Source organism: Aulonocara sp. 'chitande type north' Nkhata Bay, linkage group LG15 (assembly GCF_057382095.1).
Source record: "Aulonocara sp. 'chitande type north' Nkhata Bay isolate Kocher_YH1m ecotype deep benthic linkage group LG15, A_spYH_male_GT1.1, whole genome shotgun sequence".
Classification (NCBI taxonomy): Eukaryota; Metazoa; Chordata; class Actinopteri; order Cichliformes; family Cichlidae; genus Aulonocara; species Aulonocara sp. 'chitande type north' Nkhata Bay.
In genome coordinates, this window is record NC_141358.1 from 39407471 (window position 1) to 39430753 (window position 23283).

A 23283-nucleotide genomic window follows, 5' to 3' on the forward strand; every position below is an offset into this window, starting at 1 on the left:
TATGTGGTGTCTTGATAAACTGAGCAGATATTTGAGGTTTACACAGTTACAGTCTCGCCTGAAAATATGTGAAACGTTTATTTTGTGACCTATAAAGAATAATAAGAGTAATACTAAAACTAACTAGCTGCCGCCATTGTTGGAAACTGAGCTGGGCTGCGCTATGAATTCTGGGACACAGCTACTTCTTCTTCTTCGGGGTTTAACGGCAGCTGGCATCCTTGTACATGCAGTGCTGCCATCTTCTGTTTCAGTCCGTTATTACACTCTTAAATCCTGCTACTTATTCCTGCGTCTTTTGGGATCTTACAAAGCTTCAAACGACGCGTCGACTTTTGATAGTCAATGTAATCGTGACTCTTCGAGGGGGGGGGGGAAGCCCAAGATGGCGCTCTGAGCAGTCACGTATCGCTGAGCTCTGCGAACCTGGCCTTTTTTAAAATATATATTACACACAGTGAACAGAGACTTTATTTACGCCTACGCAATAGTCATCTTTTACGTCTCATTTTGGTATCTATTTGTGAACCAAAATGAGCAAACCCGAGAAGAGAAAGACCGATTCTAAGAAGTTGCATGCTAACAGTGGCTCCGTTAGCAAGCTTGCTAATGTTAGCCAAGCTGCTCAGTCTTCTCTCGCTACTGAGATGCCCGCCGACACTAAAAATACTCTCATCGACTCCATGCACGACTATTTGGAGGCAGTTTCCGAACCGCTTCAGTATTCACGGATGGAAGAAGAGTTTCCCCCTCTCCCTATCACTCCATGTGCCTCTCCCGCTGGTAAGCTAAGAAAAGTTGCGGATACGGAGACATCTACGGTTCTCTCCCAGCTCTCATCACTTACCATGTTGATTAACTCGAGTTCAGACACTTGAAAAAATGGTGAGTGACAACTCCATAGCCATCTCCGAGATGAAAAAAGCTGTCCAAGAGAACACTGAACATATCACAGCTGTTAAGGAGTCATTTGATGCTGTCTGTGCTGAGTTAAATGATATGAAGAGCAGAGTTGTCAGTGTTGAGGCACAGCTCGAAAAATATAAAGCAATCGCTGAAGCACAGGAAAAGCGCATCTCTCACCTGGAGAGCTATTCACGGCGTTGGAATCTGAAGCTCTACGGTCTGACCGAGAGGGACAAGCAGGACGTGCGGCAGGAGGTAATCAAAGTCTGTAGATTAGTCATACCGGAGATGCAAGATAAATTCCCCGACGTCGTTGACACCGTCCACCGCATCGGTCCCAAGAGGTCCAACAACAACCAACCCAGGGGAATCATCATTCAGTTTACATCCAGGATCTACCGCGATGCTGTCTGGCGCGCTGCTAAGAAGTCCACCTACCTGAAAGGTAGGGTTGCCAACCGTCCCTTAAAATACGGAATCGTCCCGTATTTAGAAACAAAAGTACACGTCCGGTATTGAGCTAATAAGGGACGCACTTTGTCCCGTAATACAGTGAGAATCACAAAAAGTCTATAAATGTTAATGGATTTAACGCTTTGTTTGAAAACATAATTCCCAGCCCCTCTCCTGCTCTGATACCAATGAGCTGACAGCACACTTAGCACGAGTATAACAATTCAGATTACCGCTTATCTAATTGGTCGAGGAAAGGTCGCGTGGGGAGAAGATACCGGAAGACAACAGATGATCAGCATGGCCAACAGAGAGACAAACACTGACACTGCGGCGCGACTCTGGGACGACAGTACACCTTTGAACAACAGTGCTTGTTCCCCTCCTAGAAAGAAAAAAAAGGTTGCAAAAATACAGGGAGGAATGGGAAAATGAAAACAACTGGCTGGGAAAAGTGCGCGATAACACGTATAAAGCGCACTGCACATTGTGCCGGCGCACTTTTTCCATTTGCCATGGTGGACTGACTGACGTTAAGCAGCATGCTTCTACTTGTGGGCACATGATGAATATGAGGGGCGTGAAAGAAAGAGGAACCCTTGACCAATTTGTTGTCCACCAGGCCACGGCAGAAGCAGATATGGTATGTAAACATTGTTGTTTTTTTAAACCCTCTGGTTAAGGTTAATATGGGCATGTGCAATGAATATCAGCACTGTGTGGCCAGAAGTTTGATAATATAATTTGTTTTGTGTAATAAACAAGGATAGATGATTACAACGAATAGATGACTAATACATAAAAGTAATACATAGATGAATAATGATGATGAGTTATGATGCGTAATCATGGGAACAAGTGGGTTTACAAACTGGAGCAGCTGATTAGCATTAGAAAAGCTGAAATAATACCTCAACTGAAGCCACAAAGCCCGAATAAATTGACACAGAAGAGACTTCCGTTTCAAGGCAAGGCAGAGATCCTTCCTTCCCACAGTGATTGTGGTCTTCAACAACTCTTTGAAGACTTGATTAGTCTGAGCTGCAACAACACCTAATTTCCCTCTGGGATTAATAAAGTATTACTGAATTGAATATATATAAAGAATACACATTATATTGAAAACATACATATATATGACCATACCCATTTCTTACAAGTTGCATGCGTAATTTATACTTTAAAGTCAGTTGATAAACTACACAAACTATACAGATATACTGTAATATATATATATATATATATATATATTTCTATTTTATAGGTGACTGCTGCAGAGGTGACCCATGTCTACCACACTGTAAAGCACGGTTTAAGTTATAACTCGGGTGACTGTGCACTCAAACTGACTGTACGAATGCTGAATGACTCCAGTATTGCCAAAAAGATGTCCTGTGGGAGGACGAAAGCTGAAGCAGTTGTCACAGATGTCCTGTCTCCAAAGGCAATAGAAGAGGTGATCAAAAAATTGAAAAGTGGTGCAACTCCACTCCCATTCTCTCTTCACACTGATGCTTCAAACAAGGGAAATCGGAAGATGTTTCCCTTGGCCTTGCAGTTTTTTACACCAGAGGCTGGAGTTGTCAACAAGATGTTGGATTTTGTTGAAAATCCAGATGAGTCTGCAGAGGGAATAGTAAAAATAATACAAAGCTCTCTTGAAAACGTGGGGCTATCCTTAGATCAGGTTTCTGCATTCAGTGCTGACAATGCAAATGTAAATTATGGCATCCACAACTCAGTCTTCACAAAATTGAAAGAGACCAACAGTGAGATCCTTCGTGGCAACTGCCATGCACATATTGTTCATAACACTGTGAAAAAAGCCCTGGACAAGCTCTCAGTAGATGTGGAAAATATTGTCCTGAAGATATACAGCTTCTTTTCCACCTCTGCCAAAAGGAGAGAGTCCCTGAAAGAGTTCTGTGAATTTTGTGACGTTGAATTCCATGATATCCTGCGCCATGTTGTGACGAGATGGCTGTCACTCAACCCTGCAATCACCCGCCTGCTGCAGAACTGGGACCCGCTGAAGTCATATCTCATCAGCATTGGTGAGGAATGTCCAAGGCGCCTGAAGGAATTGCTGAAGTTGACAGAAGATGCTGCTGGAGTTGAGGGAGAGGCAGACATTGTGGAAGTCTACCTCCTCTTCTGTAATAATGTCATGTGTCTGTTTAAAGAAGTGGTGAAAAAACTGGAGAAGAATGTAACCACGTCTGTTGACCTCTATTCCATCATGGAGTGTTTCCTGACAAGACTTATTCAGAGAAGAGATGATGGGTTCTACGGGTACCTAACAAGACAAAAGCTCCAGCATCTCTCGCCATCTGATGCTGATGGTGCCAGGCAGGAGTTTACAGCCTTCCTAGACACTGCCATCAGTTATGTCTGGAAGTGGTTTGACTTTTCAGAAGAAAACTGGCTTTTCCACCTGCAGCCCCTCTCTCTAGCATCTGGGAAGATTTCCTTTGATGACATGGAGAAGATCATTGAACGGCTTCACCTGGCTGGCAGGTAAGAATAAAACATTTAGCAGTGAAATGATAAACCATGTTTTAATAGTATTGATGGTTAAAAATAAACAAATACAATTGATAGATAACATATATAAATAAAACCATAATCATTAACTTTGTTTGGAGTGTATATACACACGCATGCAATCTTTTATACACTATTTTACAAATTGAAGGAGTTCATATACTTAATATAAGGATGGATAAATACATAATAAATAAACTATACTTATTGTATTGTTTAAATGCTATACAACGTTATAAACATATACAATACATTTTTTCCATTTATTTACCACTGTAAATGTTCTATGTACCACTTAGGATTTAGGTCAACTTCTCATCTCTATTGGCAGGTTAAACATCTCTATGGATGAGCGTTATGAAGAGTGTGTCACTGCAACCAGTCTTCTGAAGCACCTCACCAAAGAACATCAGGAGAAGGAAAAGTGGCAGTCCAAGGGAACAGCAGAGAAGTGGATGGAAATTCTTCAGGCAGCTGACCTCCCCAATATGCAGGCTGTTGTATCCTTTGTACTCAGCATCCCATCTTCCACTGGGTTTGAGGAGAGGATTTTCTCTCTTATGAAGAATAAGTGGACTGATGTGCGGAACAAATGTTCTACTGAATTAATTAGAAGTGAGCTCATTGTCAGTCTAAATTATGATATGTCTTGCTCAGAGTTTTACTCTGCAGTACTGAAAGACAAACAACTCCTAACTGCAGCAAGAGCTCAAAAAAATACAAATGGAAAAAGTAGTCTGTTTCCACATAATGTAGCATTGAGCTTGAGTTCATGAGTTTGTTGTTTTTTTTTAACTTCAACTTTCAGCTACAGTCAAGGCCTTTGTATGGAACGCCAGGACTGCCATAATGAATTAATTAAATACACCATTAAATAATTAATTAAATGTGTCAATAATTAATTAAAATTGGAATTAATTAATTAAATAAATAGTTATGACACATGTAATTAATTAATTATTGACACATTTAATTAATTATTTATGTATTTCACATTTTAATTAAGTATTGACACATTTAATTAATTAATTATTGACACATTTAATTAATTATTTAATGATATATTTATTTATTTCATTTTGGCAGTCCTGGCGCCTGGCTCTCATCATGAAATAATTTTATCTGTCAGCCTCACCCGTCAAACTCAGGGGGCGGGGTTAACGCTGCCATGCAGCTTCTCTAACATTTGATTGGTTGCCGTGCAAAGTAAGTCAAAACAGGTCGATCCTAGATAATCGATTGCTTGTGTAGACTTGGGGCAGCCAGGTATCCCAGAATGCAGATCAAATCACAGGCAGCAATGGTGGTGGTGTAGTTTTTCTGTCACCAGCTACACTTTTAACAGTGTTTTAGCCGCGAATGTCGCGCCGTATGTCTGGTCAGGTTGTAAACATAGAACATGTTTGCAAAAGTGCTCAGATGTTTTCAGAGATTTCACTAGCTCTGCTAACAATTAGCATGCAGAGTGCACCGAGGGGGTTACGTTAACCGGTTTGTTTACATATTCCACTCTCTGTGTTCCACATGTTGCATTCGCAGATTCTCATTTTCACCGAACGATCGTCTCTTTCCGCCTGGTCTTGTGTCTCTGTGCTTCTGTAACATAAAGAACGAGCTGACATTTTTCTCACGAAACCAGCGATCAGCTCAACAGACCCTCAGTTTACCTGCATGCATCCTCCTCCTCATCTGTCAGCTGTTTAACACCTGCTGCTAATTCAAGAAACACGCCTACGTTACCTGGTGATAGTCACAGTTTAACTGGGCAGCCGGTGCTCGATATAAAGCAATGTCAGCGCATTTTTCTGCACAAGATAAGTAAATATAGTGTTTTCCCCGAGCGCAGAGCTGCTGGAGCTTGTTTCCTTACAGAGCACTTTCTAGGCGAACAGCTTCATCAGCGGCTGATGTCCAATCACCGGCACACAGCTTTGAAACCTCAGCTGAGTTTTAACTCTCAGTGGTTAAATGCTGGACTTCATTCACTCAGGTTCTGTCTGTCGGGTCACGTTTACTTCGCTGTTTTATTTACAACTGAGCAAATCGGTTTGGCTGAGGTTAAAGTTACGTTTCATAACTGCATAGTTTCACAGACGTTTAATGGTTCACTGGCACATGTGTTAGACTGAACTATCATCTAAATATCATCTGTGGCGGAGGCGTGGCCCCGGGCGCAGCTGCAGGGGAGGAGTGGAGCGGAAGGCTCATCAGGGCGGCGCTGCGAGGCCGGTAAGAACAGCTGATGTTGTTTATGGACTGATGATGGTCTCCCTCCGCTGTGTTTATAGTGAGACGAGGAGGAGCGGCCAGGAGAGAGATCAGCTGGGCTCGTGAGCTGTCAGACTGTGTGACTGAGTCAGCTGTCAAAACAACAAACACTTGAATAAATGTGGAAGTTGGCTGTACCTACCTGTGTGTGCGTGTGTCTGTGCCTGGTGTATTCCACACATCTGTTTTTTAATAGTTATTCAACTGTATTCTAAGCACCAGCTGTCTGTTAGAATGTGATTTTTTTCTCTCTCTCTGTTGGCAGAGGTATAAAAATGCGCAGAAAAATCTGACGTGCATGGCGAACTTCACCGACGATATTTAGGGAGGAATAAACACACATCAAACATAAATGAACCATTTGCCTGTCTCCATAATTGAGAGTATTTTCTCTTCTTATTGTTACGCCCCCTAGTCTAGGCGTGTAGGGACGCACATAAGGTTGGAGGAGAGAGAGAGACAAATCCCCGCCCTGGTTCCCAAGCCAAACATCCAAACCAGTTGTGAGTAAAAAGGTGATTTTATTTAAGGAAAAGAAGCATAGCTCCAGGGTGAGCCCAGGCCAAAATAATAAACAAAACCAACTAAGTCCCACCAGAGAAAAACTAACTAAACCCTAGGAAAGAAACAGAACAAACAAATGACAGAGCTATCCCTCGCTCCCTACCCGGAAAACAGGAGAAAACGGTTCCAAAAGAAAAGGCGGCTCACCCCTTCCGCTTCAGCCCAAGAGTGCCTACGCTCTCAGCTAATGCACTAGGAGCAGCTTTCACAATTCACGCTCACACAAATACACAATAAAAATACAGGCTGGGAAAGTCAGGGTCAGGGCCGCGTCGGCTGTCAAGCTACTCGCTCGCTCGCTCCACTCTCTCTCCCTCTCCCTGTAGATCTGTCAGAGCGGCTTTTTGAAGGTAGTCACCCGCTCCATGGTCCAATCAGCCGCTCACTACTCTTCATTAGGGGAGGGACCTGGAAAGAGTCTTAAGCACAGTACAGAAACACAGAAAGAAAACAGCCCACACAGGGTCCTCATGGCCACAGCCGTAACATTATGTCAACACTCTCTCTCTCTCTTTTTTTCTTTCTTTCTTTTTTTTTTTTTTTTTTTTTTTTTGCTTTTTCGGTCATGTGATGTTTACCTATCAAAGGCTTGTTACAAACACATGAAACACATGGTGCAGACTTCTGGATGTTAGAAGAAAACTAATACTGCTCATGAATGAGACTAAAGGCAGGAAGGTGTCCTTTAAAACTAAACATGTTAATAGGACCTCCCTATTTATATCATAGTTTATGATATAGCACGTGTATTTCAGTAATAGCCTGCTGATTTCAGTGTAGTGGTGAACAGTCGCACAGCTCACGTAGGCGTTATCTGTGATACTCCTTAACTATAATTTATCCAAGTTAACTTCAGTTAACCATTCAGACAGTTCTTTTGCAGTGAAAAACATAAACACCCATATGCTGCCGGGAGGTTTCCTCAGTGCCAGCTGTTTACATTATAGCTGCTTATGCAGTAACCATGGTAACCACGGACTCTGAGCGGCTGGATCGACGGAGGTCAGACAACAATTTTACATGTATGATCTTAAAACAGGACACAGCCACTATACGTGCTGGCCTCATATCAAATGTGAAGGCAGACTGAGTCTATGTTTGACGTTTTTTATATCTAATCTTCCTTTTCAAACATTTAAACAGCAGCGAGTCTGCAGCTGAGGGAATACAAACTCAAATTGTCGGAACAGGTTTGCTCGTTTCTTGGATTCATTTGGTGATTTATTAAATGTATAACTGTTATTCTAATCTGCTGCTGAGTCTCTTACACTTTTCTTTATGCTGTATATTTTCACGTCTCTGGAATAGTTGGAAGTTAGATAGTCAGCTGGGAAACTTTGTGTTAACTCATGGAGCTGAGGATATCGTGGATATGCTGACCTCGCTGCGTGGTGTACAGAGCGAGGTCAGCATGATTAATATTCACAATAAAAATATTAGCCGAACATCATGAAGTCTGTATGTGTTTCATAGTGTCGAACAACCTTTGTACAGTTAAAGCCAGCAGTTACTACATGACGGAAACACCAACGTTATCTCTTTTATGCGTTTATACACAGGTCACGCTGATTACTGAACAAAAACCCAAAGATCAGATGTTAAACAGATTTATTTGCTCTCTCGCCTCCTTAAACATGTTTTTAATGTTAGTTATAATTCAGAATTGGCGACTGAAACACGTAGGACACATAAGAACATCAGGAAATAAAACACCGATAAATATAACCTCAGTGAAAGAAGTCAGCGGGGGTTACTACAGCTGTGTACCGGGGCCTGCGCTTTGTCGGTGGGATTGCTTGCGAGGCGAGCGGGTCTATCCCACGCTTTGCCGTGAGACTGGGCTGGGCAGACATCTCCGAAATCATCGAAGCACTTTTGCAAAGAGGCTGTATCTTGACAAACCGACCAGACACATGAAGATTAAACCACTACATTCTCGGCTAAAAAAATATTAAAACGGTATTTGGTGACACACAAACAGGGTTTTTCAAAGCTCAGTTCTGTTAGCTTCCACATGCAGGTTGTTGTGTGCTAGAAACAATGGCCACCAGGCCAAAGCAATGGTTTTGACTCGATCAGCGTTAACCCCGCCCCCTGAGTTTGATGGGTGAGGCTGACAGATAAAATTATTTCATGATGAGAGCCAGGCGTCAGGACTGCCAAAATGAAATAAATAAATATATCATTAAATAATTAATTAAATGTGTCAATAATTAATTAAATGTGTCAATAATTAATTAAAATGTGAAATACATAAATAATTAATTAAATGTGTCAATAATTAATTAAAATGTGAAATACATAAATAATTAATTAAATGTGTCAATAATTAATTAATTAAATGTGTCAATAATTAATTAAAATGTGAAATACATAAATAATTAATTAAATGTGTCAATAATTAATTAATTACATGTGTCATAACTATTTATTTATTTAATTAATTAATTCCAATTTTAATTAATTATTGCCTCATTTAATTAATTATTTAATGGTGTATTTAATTAATTCATTATGGCAGTCCTGGCGTTCCATACCTTTGAGGCAGAAATGTTGTGTTTACAGGTGTTCCACAGACTTTTTTTGCACTTTTCTAATTGCACTAAATGTGCACTGTTACAAGAATGTTTTTCTTTCTATTGTTTTCTATTAATTTATATAATTTTAGGTTAAGCAGGACAGAGTTCCTTGTGTTAATTTTGTCATTTTGCACAAAAAGTGAAGCGTACCAGTCTTTCGTTTAGGAAAGAGACCTATTTTATTGTGTTAATGTTGTCATTTTGCGTTAAAAATAAATGGATAAATGATCATTTGTTTCCCATGTGTTCATATCACAAAGAATATGCATCTACTTAAATCAACTTCAAGTCAAATGGTTAAAAAAAAAAAAATTCACACTCAAAAAAAAGAGCTAAAAAAATTCACCACACAGGGAAGGGTGAAGACAATTGGGTCGCCCGGCCCTGGCCACTAGGTGTCCCTTATTTTTTTTTCAGGGAGTTGGCAACCCTACTGAAAGGTAACAACCTAAAGCTGGCTGAGGATCTGTCCCCTGACGACCGCGCCCGAAGAAACAGACTCTGGCCGTCTGTGGAAGCTGCGCGCAACGAAAACAAGCTGGCGTTCTTCGTAGGAGGTCGTGCGTTCGTGGAGGGAAAAGAGATTTTTCCAGCCCTATAATTTGATCCAAGGTATTTTGAGGTGAAAACTGAAGTATCTTAAGATTAACTTGGTTTCACTGCCGTTCTTTTTTTGTTTGTTTGTTTTTGTTGTTGGACTCATAAAACGATCAGAGTTAAACTGATGCAGTTTATTTGTTATAAGTTTATTGGTCTTCAGTTTGGCTGCAATATTTTTTACTGAAAATGTTATGAGCAAGCTGGATAAGCTTCTTTTTATTTTTTACTTTTATTCTTTTTTGAATAATTAGTTATTTAAATGGAGCAAGAAAATTTCTATTAAGCTCCCTTTCAATGCTCATATGTGAAGCGTTTATTTATTTTATTTATTTATTTTTACCACATTGGTTTTATTGTTTTAGGCTATTGTATTCCTATTATTCAATCAATCAATCTTTATTTATAAAGCACTTTTCATACAGAAAAAATGTAGCACAAAGTGCTTTACATAGTTAAAAGCAGCCCACCCCACCCTCCAACTCACTCCCCACACTCTCAATACACATATATCCCCCCACCCCCACCCACATACACATACACACACGCGCACACTTAAAGAGTAAAAATTGGGCTGGGCTCGCATGAGCCAAGTGAGGAAACATTATAACAGAGAGCCGTCTGCACCGGGAGCCGGTCACAGACCGCAGCCTCCGGGCTGGGCACACAGCCGGAGGGAGGCAAAGGAGCCCCCCAACCAGGCTGAGAGGACCCCAGAGACCCAGCAGTCACGGTCAATAACAGCCCCGGTGCAGAGAGCCCCCTCCGAGGAAACACTGGAGATATGCCACAATAGGCTATATACAGGGTAAAATGATAAAATAAATAAGAACGGGTTACAATATAAATATAAATAGAGTAAGAAGATTAAAAAATGGATAAGAATAAAATCAATAAATATTAGGTAAAACCTGAATTAATAATAAAATAACAGGATAGAATAAATAAGCATAAAATAAATAAACGTTAGGTGAAAGCTAAATTAAAAAGGTGGGTCTTGAGCCTGTTCTTAAAAACATGTACGTTCTCTGCGGCCCTGAGCTCCTCCGGCAGGCTGTTCCACAGACGAGGACCATACCACTGAAAAGCTGCCTCTCCGTGAGTATGTGTCCTGACTTTAGGGACAATCAAAAGGCCAGTGCCAGAGGACCTCAGGGTCCGCGAGGGTTCGTATGGTAAAAGCAGATCTGAGAGATAAGAAGGCCCAAGACCATTAAGACATTTAAAAACCAATAAAAGAACTTTAAAATCGATCCTGAAACACACGGGGAGCCAGTGCAGCGATTCTAAAACCGGTGTAATGTGAGCCCGCCCTCTGGTCTTCGTCAGCACACGAGCTGCCGAGTATTATTCAAGTTCACAATTTCCTTACTCAGTATGGAACGCCAGCACTGCCATAATGAATTAATTAAATACACCATTAAATAATTAATTAAATGTGGCAATAATTAATTAATTAAATGTGGCAATAATTAATTAAAATGTGAAATACATAAATAATTAATTAAATGTGTCAATAATTAATTAATTACATGTGTCATAACTATTTATTTAATTAATTAATTCCAATTTTAATTAATTATTGCCACATTTAATTAATTATTTAATGGTGTATTTAATTAATTCATTATGGCAGTCCTGGCGTTCCATAACTCAGGGGTTGCAGTTCTCATCTTATATAGGACTCTCTTAAGTGACCAGGTTCAACTGTTCTTCATTTACTTGGTTTAAGCTTTTTCTTATTTGTCACTTTTAATTTTTGTTACTATCATTATTTCTCTGTCTGTTATTTCTTTAAATGCAAGAGGTTTAAGAAACAATGTTAAACGTAAGGCTATTTTTTTGTTTTGCAAGCAGTTCAATTCAGATTTCTGTTTTATACAAGAGTCTCACTCAACAGAACAAGAAAAAACATTTTGGAGATCGCAATGGGGAGATGATCTGTGGATGTCCCATGGTACAGAGCATGCTGCTGGTGTCTGCATACTTAAAGGAAGATTTAATGGTCAAATCTTGAATTCTGACATAGATAAAGATGGTCATTACATTTTTCTAATAGTTGAGGCTGCACACTCTATCTATATTTTAGTCAGTGTGTATGGTTTTAACTGTCAGAGGGAGAATAAGCTATATTTTGATAGGTTGGAGGAGCGCCTACTGCGCTGGTTATCTAAATATCCCAATTCTTTTATTGTTTTTGGTGGAGACTTTAATACAGTGTTTAACAGCTATTTGGACAGATGGCCTTCTAGAAGTTCAGACTCTAACTCATTCATAAGACTGTTTGCACAAAGATTCAACTTAGTCGATTCTTGGAGGGATTCTCATTCGTCTCAGATAGCTTATACATGGTGTAATAAGACTCAAACCAGACACTCACGTATCGATTTTTGGCTTATCTTATAAGATTTAGAAAAAGTTAAAACGGATATTTATCCTACACCACTCTCAGACCACAAAATGGTTAGCTTATCGATCCCGTTGTCATCCTCCCTAATCACTAAAACCTCTTACTGGAAGTTAAATAGTACCATTCTTGAGCATAAAGAAGTGATTTGTGAAGTTCAGAGATTCATTAAACTTTATTGGAGTAAAGCTCTCACAAATAATACATTTTGTAGTAACTGGGAACTTTTGAAATATGAAATTGGAAAATTCTTTAGAAAATATAGCAGTGATTTAGCAAAAAAAAGAAGATCTGATGAGACGCAAGTGATACAAAAGATCACATGCCTTACTTCCAAACCAATAGACACCCTCAGTGAATCTGATAAGATAGAACTGGTTGACCTGCAGCACAGGTTAGATGAGCATAGCAAATAGCACATAGCAAAATATTGTTCAAACTTTTATTGCAAACTTTATTCTTCTAGTTATTGCCCTGAAGCTTGTCTGACTTTTTTTAAAATTCTTTAGACAAAATTACTCAGCTGAATGAGGAGGATAGTCAGCTTTGCGACAGATCAATTTCTTTGATTGAGGTTGCAGATGCTATAAAACATCTAAAGATTAACAAATCACCTGGAACTGACGGCCTTACTGCCGAGTTTTACAAACAGTTCGCTGACAGTTTAGCCCCGTTTCTTTTAGAAGTTTTTAAGGAAAGTATGGATAGAGGTGCACTCCCTCCCACTTTATGTCAAGGTTTGATCACCCTCATTCCAAAACCAGGAAAGGATCCTTTGCTCTTAGACAATTGGCGACCAATCTCATTACTGAATAATGATTATAAGATATTGGCACAAATTCTGGCTAATAGAATGAAACCTGTATTAGATCAAGTTATTGATGAGAGTCAGTCTGGTTTCATGCAGAATCGTCATATCTCAAACAACATAAGATTAATTTTAGACATAATAGATTACCCAGAACTTGTACAGGATGATAGTCTTATTCTTTTTTTAGATTTCTACAAGGCGTTCGACTCCTTAGAGCATGAGTTTATTTTTACTGCTTTAAATAAATTTGGGTTTGGTCAGTCCTTCTGTAATGCCGTTCGGACACTGTATTCCAATAGTAACAGCTCCATAAAGCTTGCCACTGGTATTTCCCCAAGATTCTCTCTAAAGCGTGGAGTGAGGCAGGGTTGCCCCCTATCCGTATATTTATTCCTTCTTTCTGTGCAACTCCTTAATTCACACATTAAACTCAGTTCTTTAAAAGGCCTGGTCATTGCTAACAGAGAAATACTCATAAGTCAGCTGGCAGACGATACAGCTCTCTTCCTCAGAGACGCCTCGCAAGTTTCAGTGGCCATTAACAATATACAGCCATTCTCTAAAGCCTCCGGACTTTCACTCAACCTGCATAAATGTGAACTTTTACCAGTTAAAAGTTGTTTAGCAACTTCAATTCATGGAATACCTGTAAGAAACTCTGTAAGATACCTTGGAATTCAAATAATAAAAAATGAGCAATCCAGATGCTCCACAAACTTCATTCCTATTATAGATAAATCCCAAAAAATCTTTAATCATTGGCTACAGCGAGACCTGTCATTGAAGGGTAGAGTTCTGCTATCGAAGGCTGAAGGTATCTCCCGTCTAACCTATGCTGCCCAGTCACTACATGTTGATAATACAACCTGTAAGTCAATTAACAAATTATTATACAATTTTTTATGGAAAAATAAAACTCACTACGTGCGTAAATCAGTAGCTTTAAATTCATATGATAAAGGAGGTATAAATTTTATTGATTTCGGTGCTCTTAACAACACCTTTAAAATAAACTGGATTAAAAAGTATTTAAGAAATCCCACTTCTATCTGGAACTTTATCTCACATCATGTGTTCTCTCATTTAGACGGCCTTAACTTCCTACTGCTCTGCAATTACAGTATTCCAAAAATACCACTGAAACTTTCTCACTTTCATCAACAGATTCTTTTGGCATGGGCGCTGATTTACAAACACAATTTCTCTCCACAAAACTGTTTTATTTGGAATAACTGCAATATTATTTATAAAAATAAAACTCTTTTTTTAAAATAACTGGTTTAATAATGGAATAATCTTGGTTAGTCAGTTATATAGAGAAGATGGACTCTTTTATAATGACTCTGAGTTCCTCAGGAGATGTACCGATAACGCCTAAAGAATTCTCAATAGTGTTCGATGCCATCCCATCTGGTCTGTCCATGTTACACAGATGCTCCCACAGTGCTCCACTACAGGTCACTCCCCCGGATGTGTTACATTCTTCTCTTGGCAATGTTTGCTTTTCCTCTCATAAGTCTATAAATACCAAAATAAGATCTCTCTTTCAGGATGCAATGGTCTCTGTTCCATCAGCCATATTTTATTGGGCCAATTTTGTAACAGATATTGAATGGAAAAAAGTTTGGACTTGACCACAAAGGTTTTTCTTAACAAACAAAATTAAAGAGATTTCCTTTAAGTCGATTCATAAGTTTTACCCTACCAAACAATATTTGTCCAAATTTATGGCTGAAATAAATGTACATTGTACCTTCTGTCAAGAGCAACCTGAAACAGTTTCTCATCTGTTTTGGTCATGTAAATTTACGTGTAAATTCTGGAAGGATTTCCACAAGTTTATTACTGACTCTGTTCTCCCTAATCTTCAACTATACTATAAGGATGTTATCTTTGGCTATTATAATTTTAAAGACAAGGACAATGATGCTTTCTTCTTTATAAATTTGGTTTTATTTTTGGCAAAATTTCATATACACAAAAGCAAAGTCCTCGGCAGAAAGCCTGAACTTCTTGTATTAAAAATGGAACTTGCACAATATATAAGGACAATCTCCTCATCAAAAAACACTAAGGCTCTCAAGACTGTTAACATCTATAACCGATTGAAACTGCTAACTTGATTTTGGCTCTTGCAAACTTTTGTTTATTTATGTTCCCCTTAATTTATTTTATTTTTTGTACTCACTTTTGTCTCACTGTCCTTGTCACTCTTTCTGTTCCTCATTGTACTACCACAATGTCATCTTTTATGTGATCCCTGTTTTACTTGACTGTATGTTTAAAATGTGATAAATAAAGTTTAAAAAAAATAAAATAACAAATCGTGAGTCTTCGACTAATCGTGGCAGCTCTAATTACAGATATCATCTTTCACTTGTGTATTTTAATGTGTTTCAGAACAATATTTCTGTTGTGCAGACTTACGGTTGGTAAACAGCAAATATCCAAGTCATTCAAAATAACATCTGTCATGTAGCTCCTGACTCCCTAAGAGTCAAAAGCTTTACAGTATTTTTTGAAGACATACAAACGTTTATTTTCAAACTAATAACTGAGTTACAGGGTCAAAAATAAAAAATTAACAGTCAGTACTTTTGTTGTTCTTTTTGACAAATTCCTGTTAAATGTATTGGACCCTCTGTTTTTAGGTTTTATTTTTTTCATCTTGACTTCATTGGAAATGCTAGCAAGAAGTCAGTTCAACAGATGTAACTTATAGTGAGATTGGAGGCGGTGCAGTATTAATATCAGAATCCCTTAGTTTTGATTATTAATCCTCTGGCTGACCCCATATTGCATTTTTTCATCTTAAAATGATGCACAGTCTTTATGTGAAATGTACTGTCTTCTTGATATTTATCAACCCATCAGTTTGTATTTCTGTGTGTTAATAAAGTTCCAACTTTTGTATTGTAACATTTTTGTGTTTTTCTTTCTTTAGTTTTTCAGACAACTCAAACTTTTAAACACTTGTAATGAGCTGTGTGTGTGTGTGTGTGTGTGTGTGTGTGTGTGTGTGTGTGTGTGTGTGTGTGTGTGTGTGTGTGTGTGTAAGAAGTACCACTTTTAACAACTTCATTAATATTGTTTTGTATCATAGTAATAAAGGTTAGTTTTAACGTCTGTATCTCCTCCTTATTTAATCTGAGATGTTCTTTTCTAAAAACCTCAGGATTGTGCAAGTACTTGTTGAGTTTAGAAGGTAAGTGAAACACTAAACAGAAAAGAAAAGAGACAGAGATGTGTGTTTTCTGTTAATACCATAATTGCAGTCATCTTAAACAAACACATGACATTTCTTTGGCACGATTGCTTTTTCACTGATTTGAAACTTTAATGTGTGGTACAACAATTCTTCTAGTTAAATAGAAAAAAAAATGGGCTGTCTGTGTAAAAAGCATAAATGGCTGTTTGTCTTGGTGTATTGGTCTTTTGCCAGCATGGCAAACTAGATCAATCTGCTGGGACATCTGATTTGAGGACAATCACTTGCTTTTCCAAAGGACACTGACAACCAGACATTAGATGCCACAGCCCTGGCCCACGGTATCCCCCCCCCTCTCCCCCCCATGCATGCGGTGGGCCTTCTGTAGTAAGAGAGCAGCTTAATGAAGGTGACAAGGTGAAAACAGGAGGACTGATGTGCCGGTGCTGTGAGGGCATGTATAACACCACCTACCCAAGTGCTGAATAAGGAGGCTTTGAAGAATCTACAATAATTGTGTGTTGTTTGTACATGTGTGATGTTTTCAGGGTTTTTTAAATAAAAATCAGCTTTCTTTTTAATTGCTATTAACTGACAGTCAGATAACCAGCTTTTAAAAACATATTCATAAACACTTTGCAGTCAACAAAATTTGCACAGAGGTTATAGATGAAATAAAAGTATCACGTGTGTTCTAGGTGTGTTTATAACTCTGTTATTGTACATATTCTGTGTTATACATCATAATCATTCCAGTCTTTTTTTTTTTTTTACTGTTTTAATCTTTATAAAATTGTTATTTATTTATATATTTTTGTGATTTCTGCTGTCCTATTGGTCTGGTCTCTCTTGAAAATCTGAGAATGTGATATTCATAATAAAAGGATTTAAGTTTACTGCCAAAAAATGATTGCACTTCATAACAGAAATGTGCTAACTGGCTTGAAATAGATTGAAACTGTTATGAGATTGCTTCAGGGAGCAGACATGACACCGTCTTTTAGGTTTCGCCATCACTTTGTATTATGCGCACAACACCACCCTCCTCTGGCTTCCACATGAACTGCACCTTAAACATCAACTGTTTACAAATGTCATGACACAAACAAACGTTTCAATACCGTAAATCACTTTTTGGACTGCGATCACTTTTTGGCACAACATCGGCTCTGATAACATTTAAAGCGCATTGAAAAACTATTCTTTAATGCTAAAAACCCATTATCAATTGTAATTATTTATTTATTAATTTAAATTTCAGATATCGATCTTCATTTTTGTAAACTGGTGAATTAATGATTTTTTAAAGAATTAAAACGACAAAGTTTGGCAATATATTTTTTAAAAAGGATGAATAAAACAGTAAAATAAAATGAGAAATATATATATTTTTTAAAATCTATGATAATTAGACGAACTTTATTTTAAATAAATAAAATTGATTTTCGGTGGCACTGGGTGTCATGGTGATGATGACGTGTTTGAGTGCAGGTATAAAAGCAGGAGGAAAAAGTGGAATTCGGGTTTCACGTTTGAGCGCAAACAGGAGCTTTTTCCCACTAGTGCTGTGAAAACTCGGATTTTTCAAACTACAGCTAACGTTTGAAAATCTTCAAGAAGGATTTGCAAAATGACTTCTTCAAACTTGAGTCGCGAGATGCACCTGCTCTCCCTTTTCATTGAGGAGGTGTTAGATCAACGCTATGGTGAGTACAGCAGGCTAATATGTCAGAGTGCTAGCAAACAAATACAACTTCGATTTTTGTCTTTTATTGTTTGGAAGTAGGACTTCATGAGTGTTAACATTTAGGATGAGATGTTTCATACCTGAGTAACATCAATTTTAACATGTGCCAGTACGCTATAAAGATGGCGCCATGTTTTTTTTTAATTGCTAACGACTTAAGGCGTTGGAGGACGCTGACGTCAGCGCGCGGCCGTTTTTGCATGTAGAGGGTTTGAGTTGACATGTTTGGGCCGCTGGCGCTGAGTTATACGTGAACGTTTCATAGATTGTGAATGTGTAAAGCTGGAGAAGCTGGAGTTTTAAAAGTTCACAGAGTCGCAGGATGAGTTTGAGATTGAAACAGTGTGTGCCTGCAATAAGGAGGTGGGAGGTTTCTCACCTAAATGTAGCTGCTTTATCCTCAAAATATCGATGCTCAACTAATATGAAGATATTACTCCTTAATGTGAATGCGTATTAAAACCTCAGTGAAAATCCACGCAGCCTTACACACATGAAAACTTTTACCAGGTGAAAAATGTGAAGGCTTTCATAAACAATGAGTTCTGCTGGGAGCTTCTTACTGTTTGTGTGTGGAAGAGCTTATGATGATGTAAAGCCATGTCTGGACAATTTAAATTCAGGCTTTAATTTGTGTGATCACATGATTAACGTAGACGCACGCTTTGCTTTCTCGTAGCTGATCTGGTGAGTCCAGTCACTGCACCTCAGATGGTCGTCACTAACTTGAGGAACCGTGAACTGAGCAGGAGGCATCTGAACTCCATGCCTCACCTGGTCCTCACTCTTTACCATAACCTGGTGACTGGGTCCAAGGACTTTCCTTGCATACCTTTTAAAGGATGGTTCCACCGGGACCTGGTGACGACACCATTTGTCAATGTGAGGCAGAGCCAGAGAGAGAACACCACTCCTTCTCCTCCTACGGACTCACCAGCTGGCATGATGCTGCCGCCTGCGGGCTCCAGCTCTCATCCACGCTTCCTGACTCCAGTTCTTCCAGAGAAAGCAGATCTTGCTGTGCTGAAGGCAGATCGGAGGAACTGTGTCCGCACCCTGACTGTCGACGGCCTCCCCGTCACCAGAGTCATCTCCACTGTTTACCAAACAGAGGACACTGAGATGAAGAACCGCTGGAGAGTAACAGACTACAGCGCGGACGGCAGAGTTCTCACTTCGGTGCTCTGCCGTTTTCTAAATATGTCGGCAAAGCGTGCTAAGAGGAAGGCGGAGGAAGAGAGCAGCATCCGGAGCCCGACTCAAGCAAGGAAGCGCTTGAGATTATAATATACAGTGAAGCATGTCGAACGTCAGCAAGCCTGAACAAAGTGGTAAGTAGTAAACAGTGCTTAAGGTTGTTTCTAAAAGAATGTCCTAAAATATTTGAAAATCGTCGAGGTTTTAACTTTTATTCTTTCTTTTCTGCCTCTTGTTTCTAAAAGTCAGGCAAAAGAGTCACGCTGCAAAGAAACACCACACAGAAGATTTTCCCTCAGTAAAATGGTGAATATATTCATCTTGTTATGACGTTTGCTCACAATAACCAGGAGTGTTTCTGAAGTGATTCACTCTCATTTGGTGTTATTTGATCCAAAGACAACTGAGGGTCTTCAGAGCAGCGTGAACGGGCGTCATCTGAGAGCAAGACAGTCCTGGCGCCTTTGTGGTTCCCTCCAGGTACTCCAGCTTCATCCCACAGTCCAGAGAGATGCAGTTAGGTTGAATGTGAGTGTGAATGGTTGTCTGTTTCTCTGTGTTAGACTGACCTGTCCAGGTTATACCCCCGCCTCTGGCCCCATAACAGCTGGGATGGCTCCAATGGTTAAGCAGAAGAAATGGATGGAAGGATGATCCAAAGAGAAACATTGAAGGCCCTCTCACAAAAAAAGATAAGAACTCATTTTACACATTGTTGAAACATCCTGAAAGTTATTTGTTGTGTTTAGAAACTGGTTGAACTGTCATTAGAGTTTGTTTCGACTTGTTGTTCATTTCTTATTCGGTTCAGCTGTGTTTCTATGTGTCCTTAGTTCCCATAATCAGCCTCCTGTGTGTAAATATTGTGTCAGTCTCCCTTTGTCCCTTGTCAGAGTGTTAGTCTCCGTCCCCTCGTGTTTCCTTGCCTCAGTAGTTCTGTTTCCTACAGTTTTCCCCCAGTATAGGTTTTGGTTAGACTTTTTCAGTTCCCTTTGTCAGTCTTTGTATTTGGTATTTCCTCATCAGTCTCATCACTTTCCTCTCCAGAGAGAAAACAATAAAAAGACCTGAAGAGACGTCTATGCAAACGCTCTCATTGTGAAAGATAAGTATACATCCAACTAATCTGTGACTCTGTCACAGCTCTGATCAGCAATTCTTTCAGGTTTGTCTGTTTTGATGATGTTATTAATTGTTATTATCCTTTATCCAGTTAACTTTCAGAGAGGAGCGGAGGGAGGAGCGAAGCCAGCGTGCTCTGTAAACTGTCATTAAAAAAAAGATAAGTATATATTGATTTTATATTATTATGACAGCTCCTCCTCAGTGAACACTTCCTCTAGTTGCTGAAATCATTTACTAATTTTTTTCTTCCCATTTGTCTTTTGTTTTTCAGAGAAAACAGAGGAGCCAAGGTGACATTAAGACCTAAGACAGGACGGATTGAACCCTTTCTCGTAAAAAGATAAGTATTCACTCTGCTTTTAATCAGAATATTGATAAATATCTAAAATTCTGCTCACCTGGTTGATAAAGTTACTAAAATGATTCCCTCTTTTCTGTCATTTGTCCTTTAGAGAGAAGATGAGGAGAGTGAACGTCAGCAAGAATGAACAAAGTGGTAAGTAGTAAATAGTGTTTAAGGTTGTTTGTAAAACATCCCAAACATTTAAAAAATTGTTGAGGTTTTAACTTTTATTCTTTCTTTTCTGCCTCTTGTTTCTAAATGTCAGGAAAAAGAGCCAAGATGAGAAGAAACTCCACACAGAAGATTTTCCCTCAGTAAAATGGTAAATACATTCATCATGTTATGACGTTTGCTCACAATAACCAGGAGTGTTTCTGAAGTGATTCACTCTCATTTGGTGTTATTTGGTGTTTGTCTTTGAAAGGAGAGGAGCAGTAACGACACTGGGAGACAAACAACAGGATGATCCAAAGAGAAACATCAAAGGCCCTCTCACCAGCTTTCATTTATTAAATTTGTCTTTACTGAACGATTTCTGGTGTGTACTTGTGTTGATACTCAGACAACAGCTCGTCTTTCTGTTTGTGCTGGAAGATTCAGGCAAACACATATTACATATATATGATTGTTATATGACACAGTCTCACATTTAGTGCTATATGATAATGATAAGGTCCAGTTTAATGGTATTGCTAGTGTCTAATGAAATGAACACGTGATTTTCAGATCCAGCAAAGTGAATATTTTTCACTGTGGATAAATTACATGGAAACGTTTAATGAGTCATCAGCTATTTCACTACAAAGATGATGTGATTAAAGGTTCTCATACATGCAGGTCAGAAGTTTTGCTCCATCCTGGATGTTAAATGCTGATCAATGTTTACACATATCTGCACATTTCTAACAGCTCATTTCACAGGTCATCAGTCTCCTGACTGCATATGCAGAGTTTTATCATCACGTGTTCATGGCAGACAAACATAATTATGAATTCTTGTTTTAGTTCCATTCAGTCACTCAACATCAGGTGTCTGCTTGTCCTGAGCTGTGAGAACTACAGTGAGTTGCTTTCCTCTTTAGCTTAGTATTAATAAACCAGGTCGTAGGTGGGCACCTGCATCAAGGAGTCAAGAAGCATATTTTATTGTTTAATGGTGAAAACAATGGATTGTTGGTCATTTGTTTAATGGAAAGACTGAAAGTGCGGCCTGGTGTTGACTTACACTTATTCAAAGTGATGAAGTACCAACAGATACTAAAAGTCACAGCCTGAAACACGTCAACTGCTTTATTATTTCTAGTTATAAATAAACTGTCAGTTTATGGCCCCTGTGGCTCGATCAGGCCCTTCCGGGATGTGGAGATATTTATTATTTACTATAACTTGTGCTTATGTTGGTTTTTGCTGTGGTTTCGCTACTGTGTTTTTCTCTTTTTGCTTGTTTTTATTTTTCCAGCAGGTGATCAAACAGATTTTTAGTGTCTTCTCTCTCTGTGTCTCTCTTCTCCTATCTTTTTGCTTTCCATCTCCTTCTGTTGAGCATCTTCCCAACTTCTCTTTTCTTCATCTTTCTCTTTCCCATCCCCAGTCCTGTCCGTTCTGATTGTAATAATTTCAAGGTAAAGAAAAGAAAGAAATAATAAAGAGCTAATACACTTTGACAATCAAGTGGACCAGTGTGGCAAAAGCTGTAATGATCCATTTGGGAAAATAAATCTGTTGGACTGGTAAACTAATATACTATAGTAATACGGTATGAAAAATGGCAAACATGAGAATTCTGTGTGTTTTCCTTCTTATCTGCAGATTAACAGTCCACAGGTTTGGTGCTCAGACTCTGATTTGTTCCCTGGAGATGGAGGAGAGAGAGCACAGAGGACAGCAAGGTGGAGGAGTGAAGGAGAAGGTGGTGCAGCTCAGTGTCCAATCAGGAGTGAGCATCTCTATATATGTATATAGAATATATATATTTCAAGTTTTTGTTTTGAGTTTTTGTTGTTTTTTGTTTTTTAAAGCAAACACTAAAACTGTCACCCAGACCTCTGAAGATAAAGATAACTAATCATAAATAAAGGGAATATTATCATGATGAGGACACTATCAGAGGTAGTTCAGGGAACTGTTATACTTCAGATACCAGAAAAATCGTTTTTCTTTTCTTGTTTTTTTGGCTTAACTTCATGGTAGTCAAAATGAAGAAGAGTGCTAAGTAAGTAAAAGCTGCATGGCAAAACACACACCTTCACTGCAGATGCATGCACAGAAACCAGTATTTTTTGTATCTTAAATATTAAGTAGTGTGTGTACAGTAGTCAATATAATGGGATGTGTCCTAAAGCAGCAAAAGAAGAGTTCTTACAGCATTTTGCAATATTTAGGATTTTATTGAACACTTTTACCTTTCAACATTTGTAACATTAGTGAGTAATGAAGCATTGCAGAATAATCCTGTGTTTTTGATTATTTATTGTACACTACAAGTAAACAACAATAAGTTAAACATCTGTCACACCCTGTCAGAAGCTTGGATA

General features: G+C 38.7%; 2 protein-coding genes across 4 annotated transcripts; both read left to right on the forward strand.

Annotated features, from left to right (window-relative positions):
* Positions 1-97: 97 nt before the first annotated feature.
* LOC147313656 (uncharacterized) lies at positions 98-4779 on the forward strand. 2 transcript variants are annotated; one of them, XM_086263341.1, is made up of 3 exons: positions 98-2002; positions 2624-3876; positions 4235-4779. In XM_086263341.1, the coding sequence occupies exons 1-3, from the start codon at positions 1922-1924 to the stop codon at positions 4677-4679; spliced, it is 1779 nt and encodes a 592-aa protein (XP_086119467.1). In that variant the 5' UTR covers positions 98-1921; the 3' UTR covers positions 4680-4779. The 2 variants fall into 2 exon arrangements, with proteins under 2 accessions (XP_086119467.1, XP_086119468.1); XM_086263342.1 differs by having other exon boundaries at positions 98-1351.
* A 13093-nt stretch (positions 4780-17872) lies between these two features.
* On the forward strand, positions 17873-21278 carry LOC147313657 (uncharacterized). Of its 2 annotated transcripts, none has more exons than XM_086263369.1 (6): positions 17873-18043; positions 18764-19415; positions 19527-19761; positions 19845-20902; positions 21015-21071; positions 21174-21278. In XM_086263369.1, exons 1-2 carry the CDS (start codon positions 17968-17970, stop codon positions 19369-19371), a joined length of 684 nt encoding a protein of 227 aa, XP_086119495.1. In that variant the 5' UTR covers positions 17873-17967; the 3' UTR covers positions 19372-19415; positions 19527-19761; positions 19845-20902; positions 21015-21071; positions 21174-21278. The 2 variants fall into 2 exon arrangements, with proteins under 2 accessions (XP_086119495.1, XP_086119496.1); XM_086263370.1 differs by lacking the exon at positions 21174-21278 and having other exon boundaries at positions 19845-20750; positions 20863-20902; positions 21015-21047.
* Positions 21279-23283: the final 2005 nt, after the last annotated feature.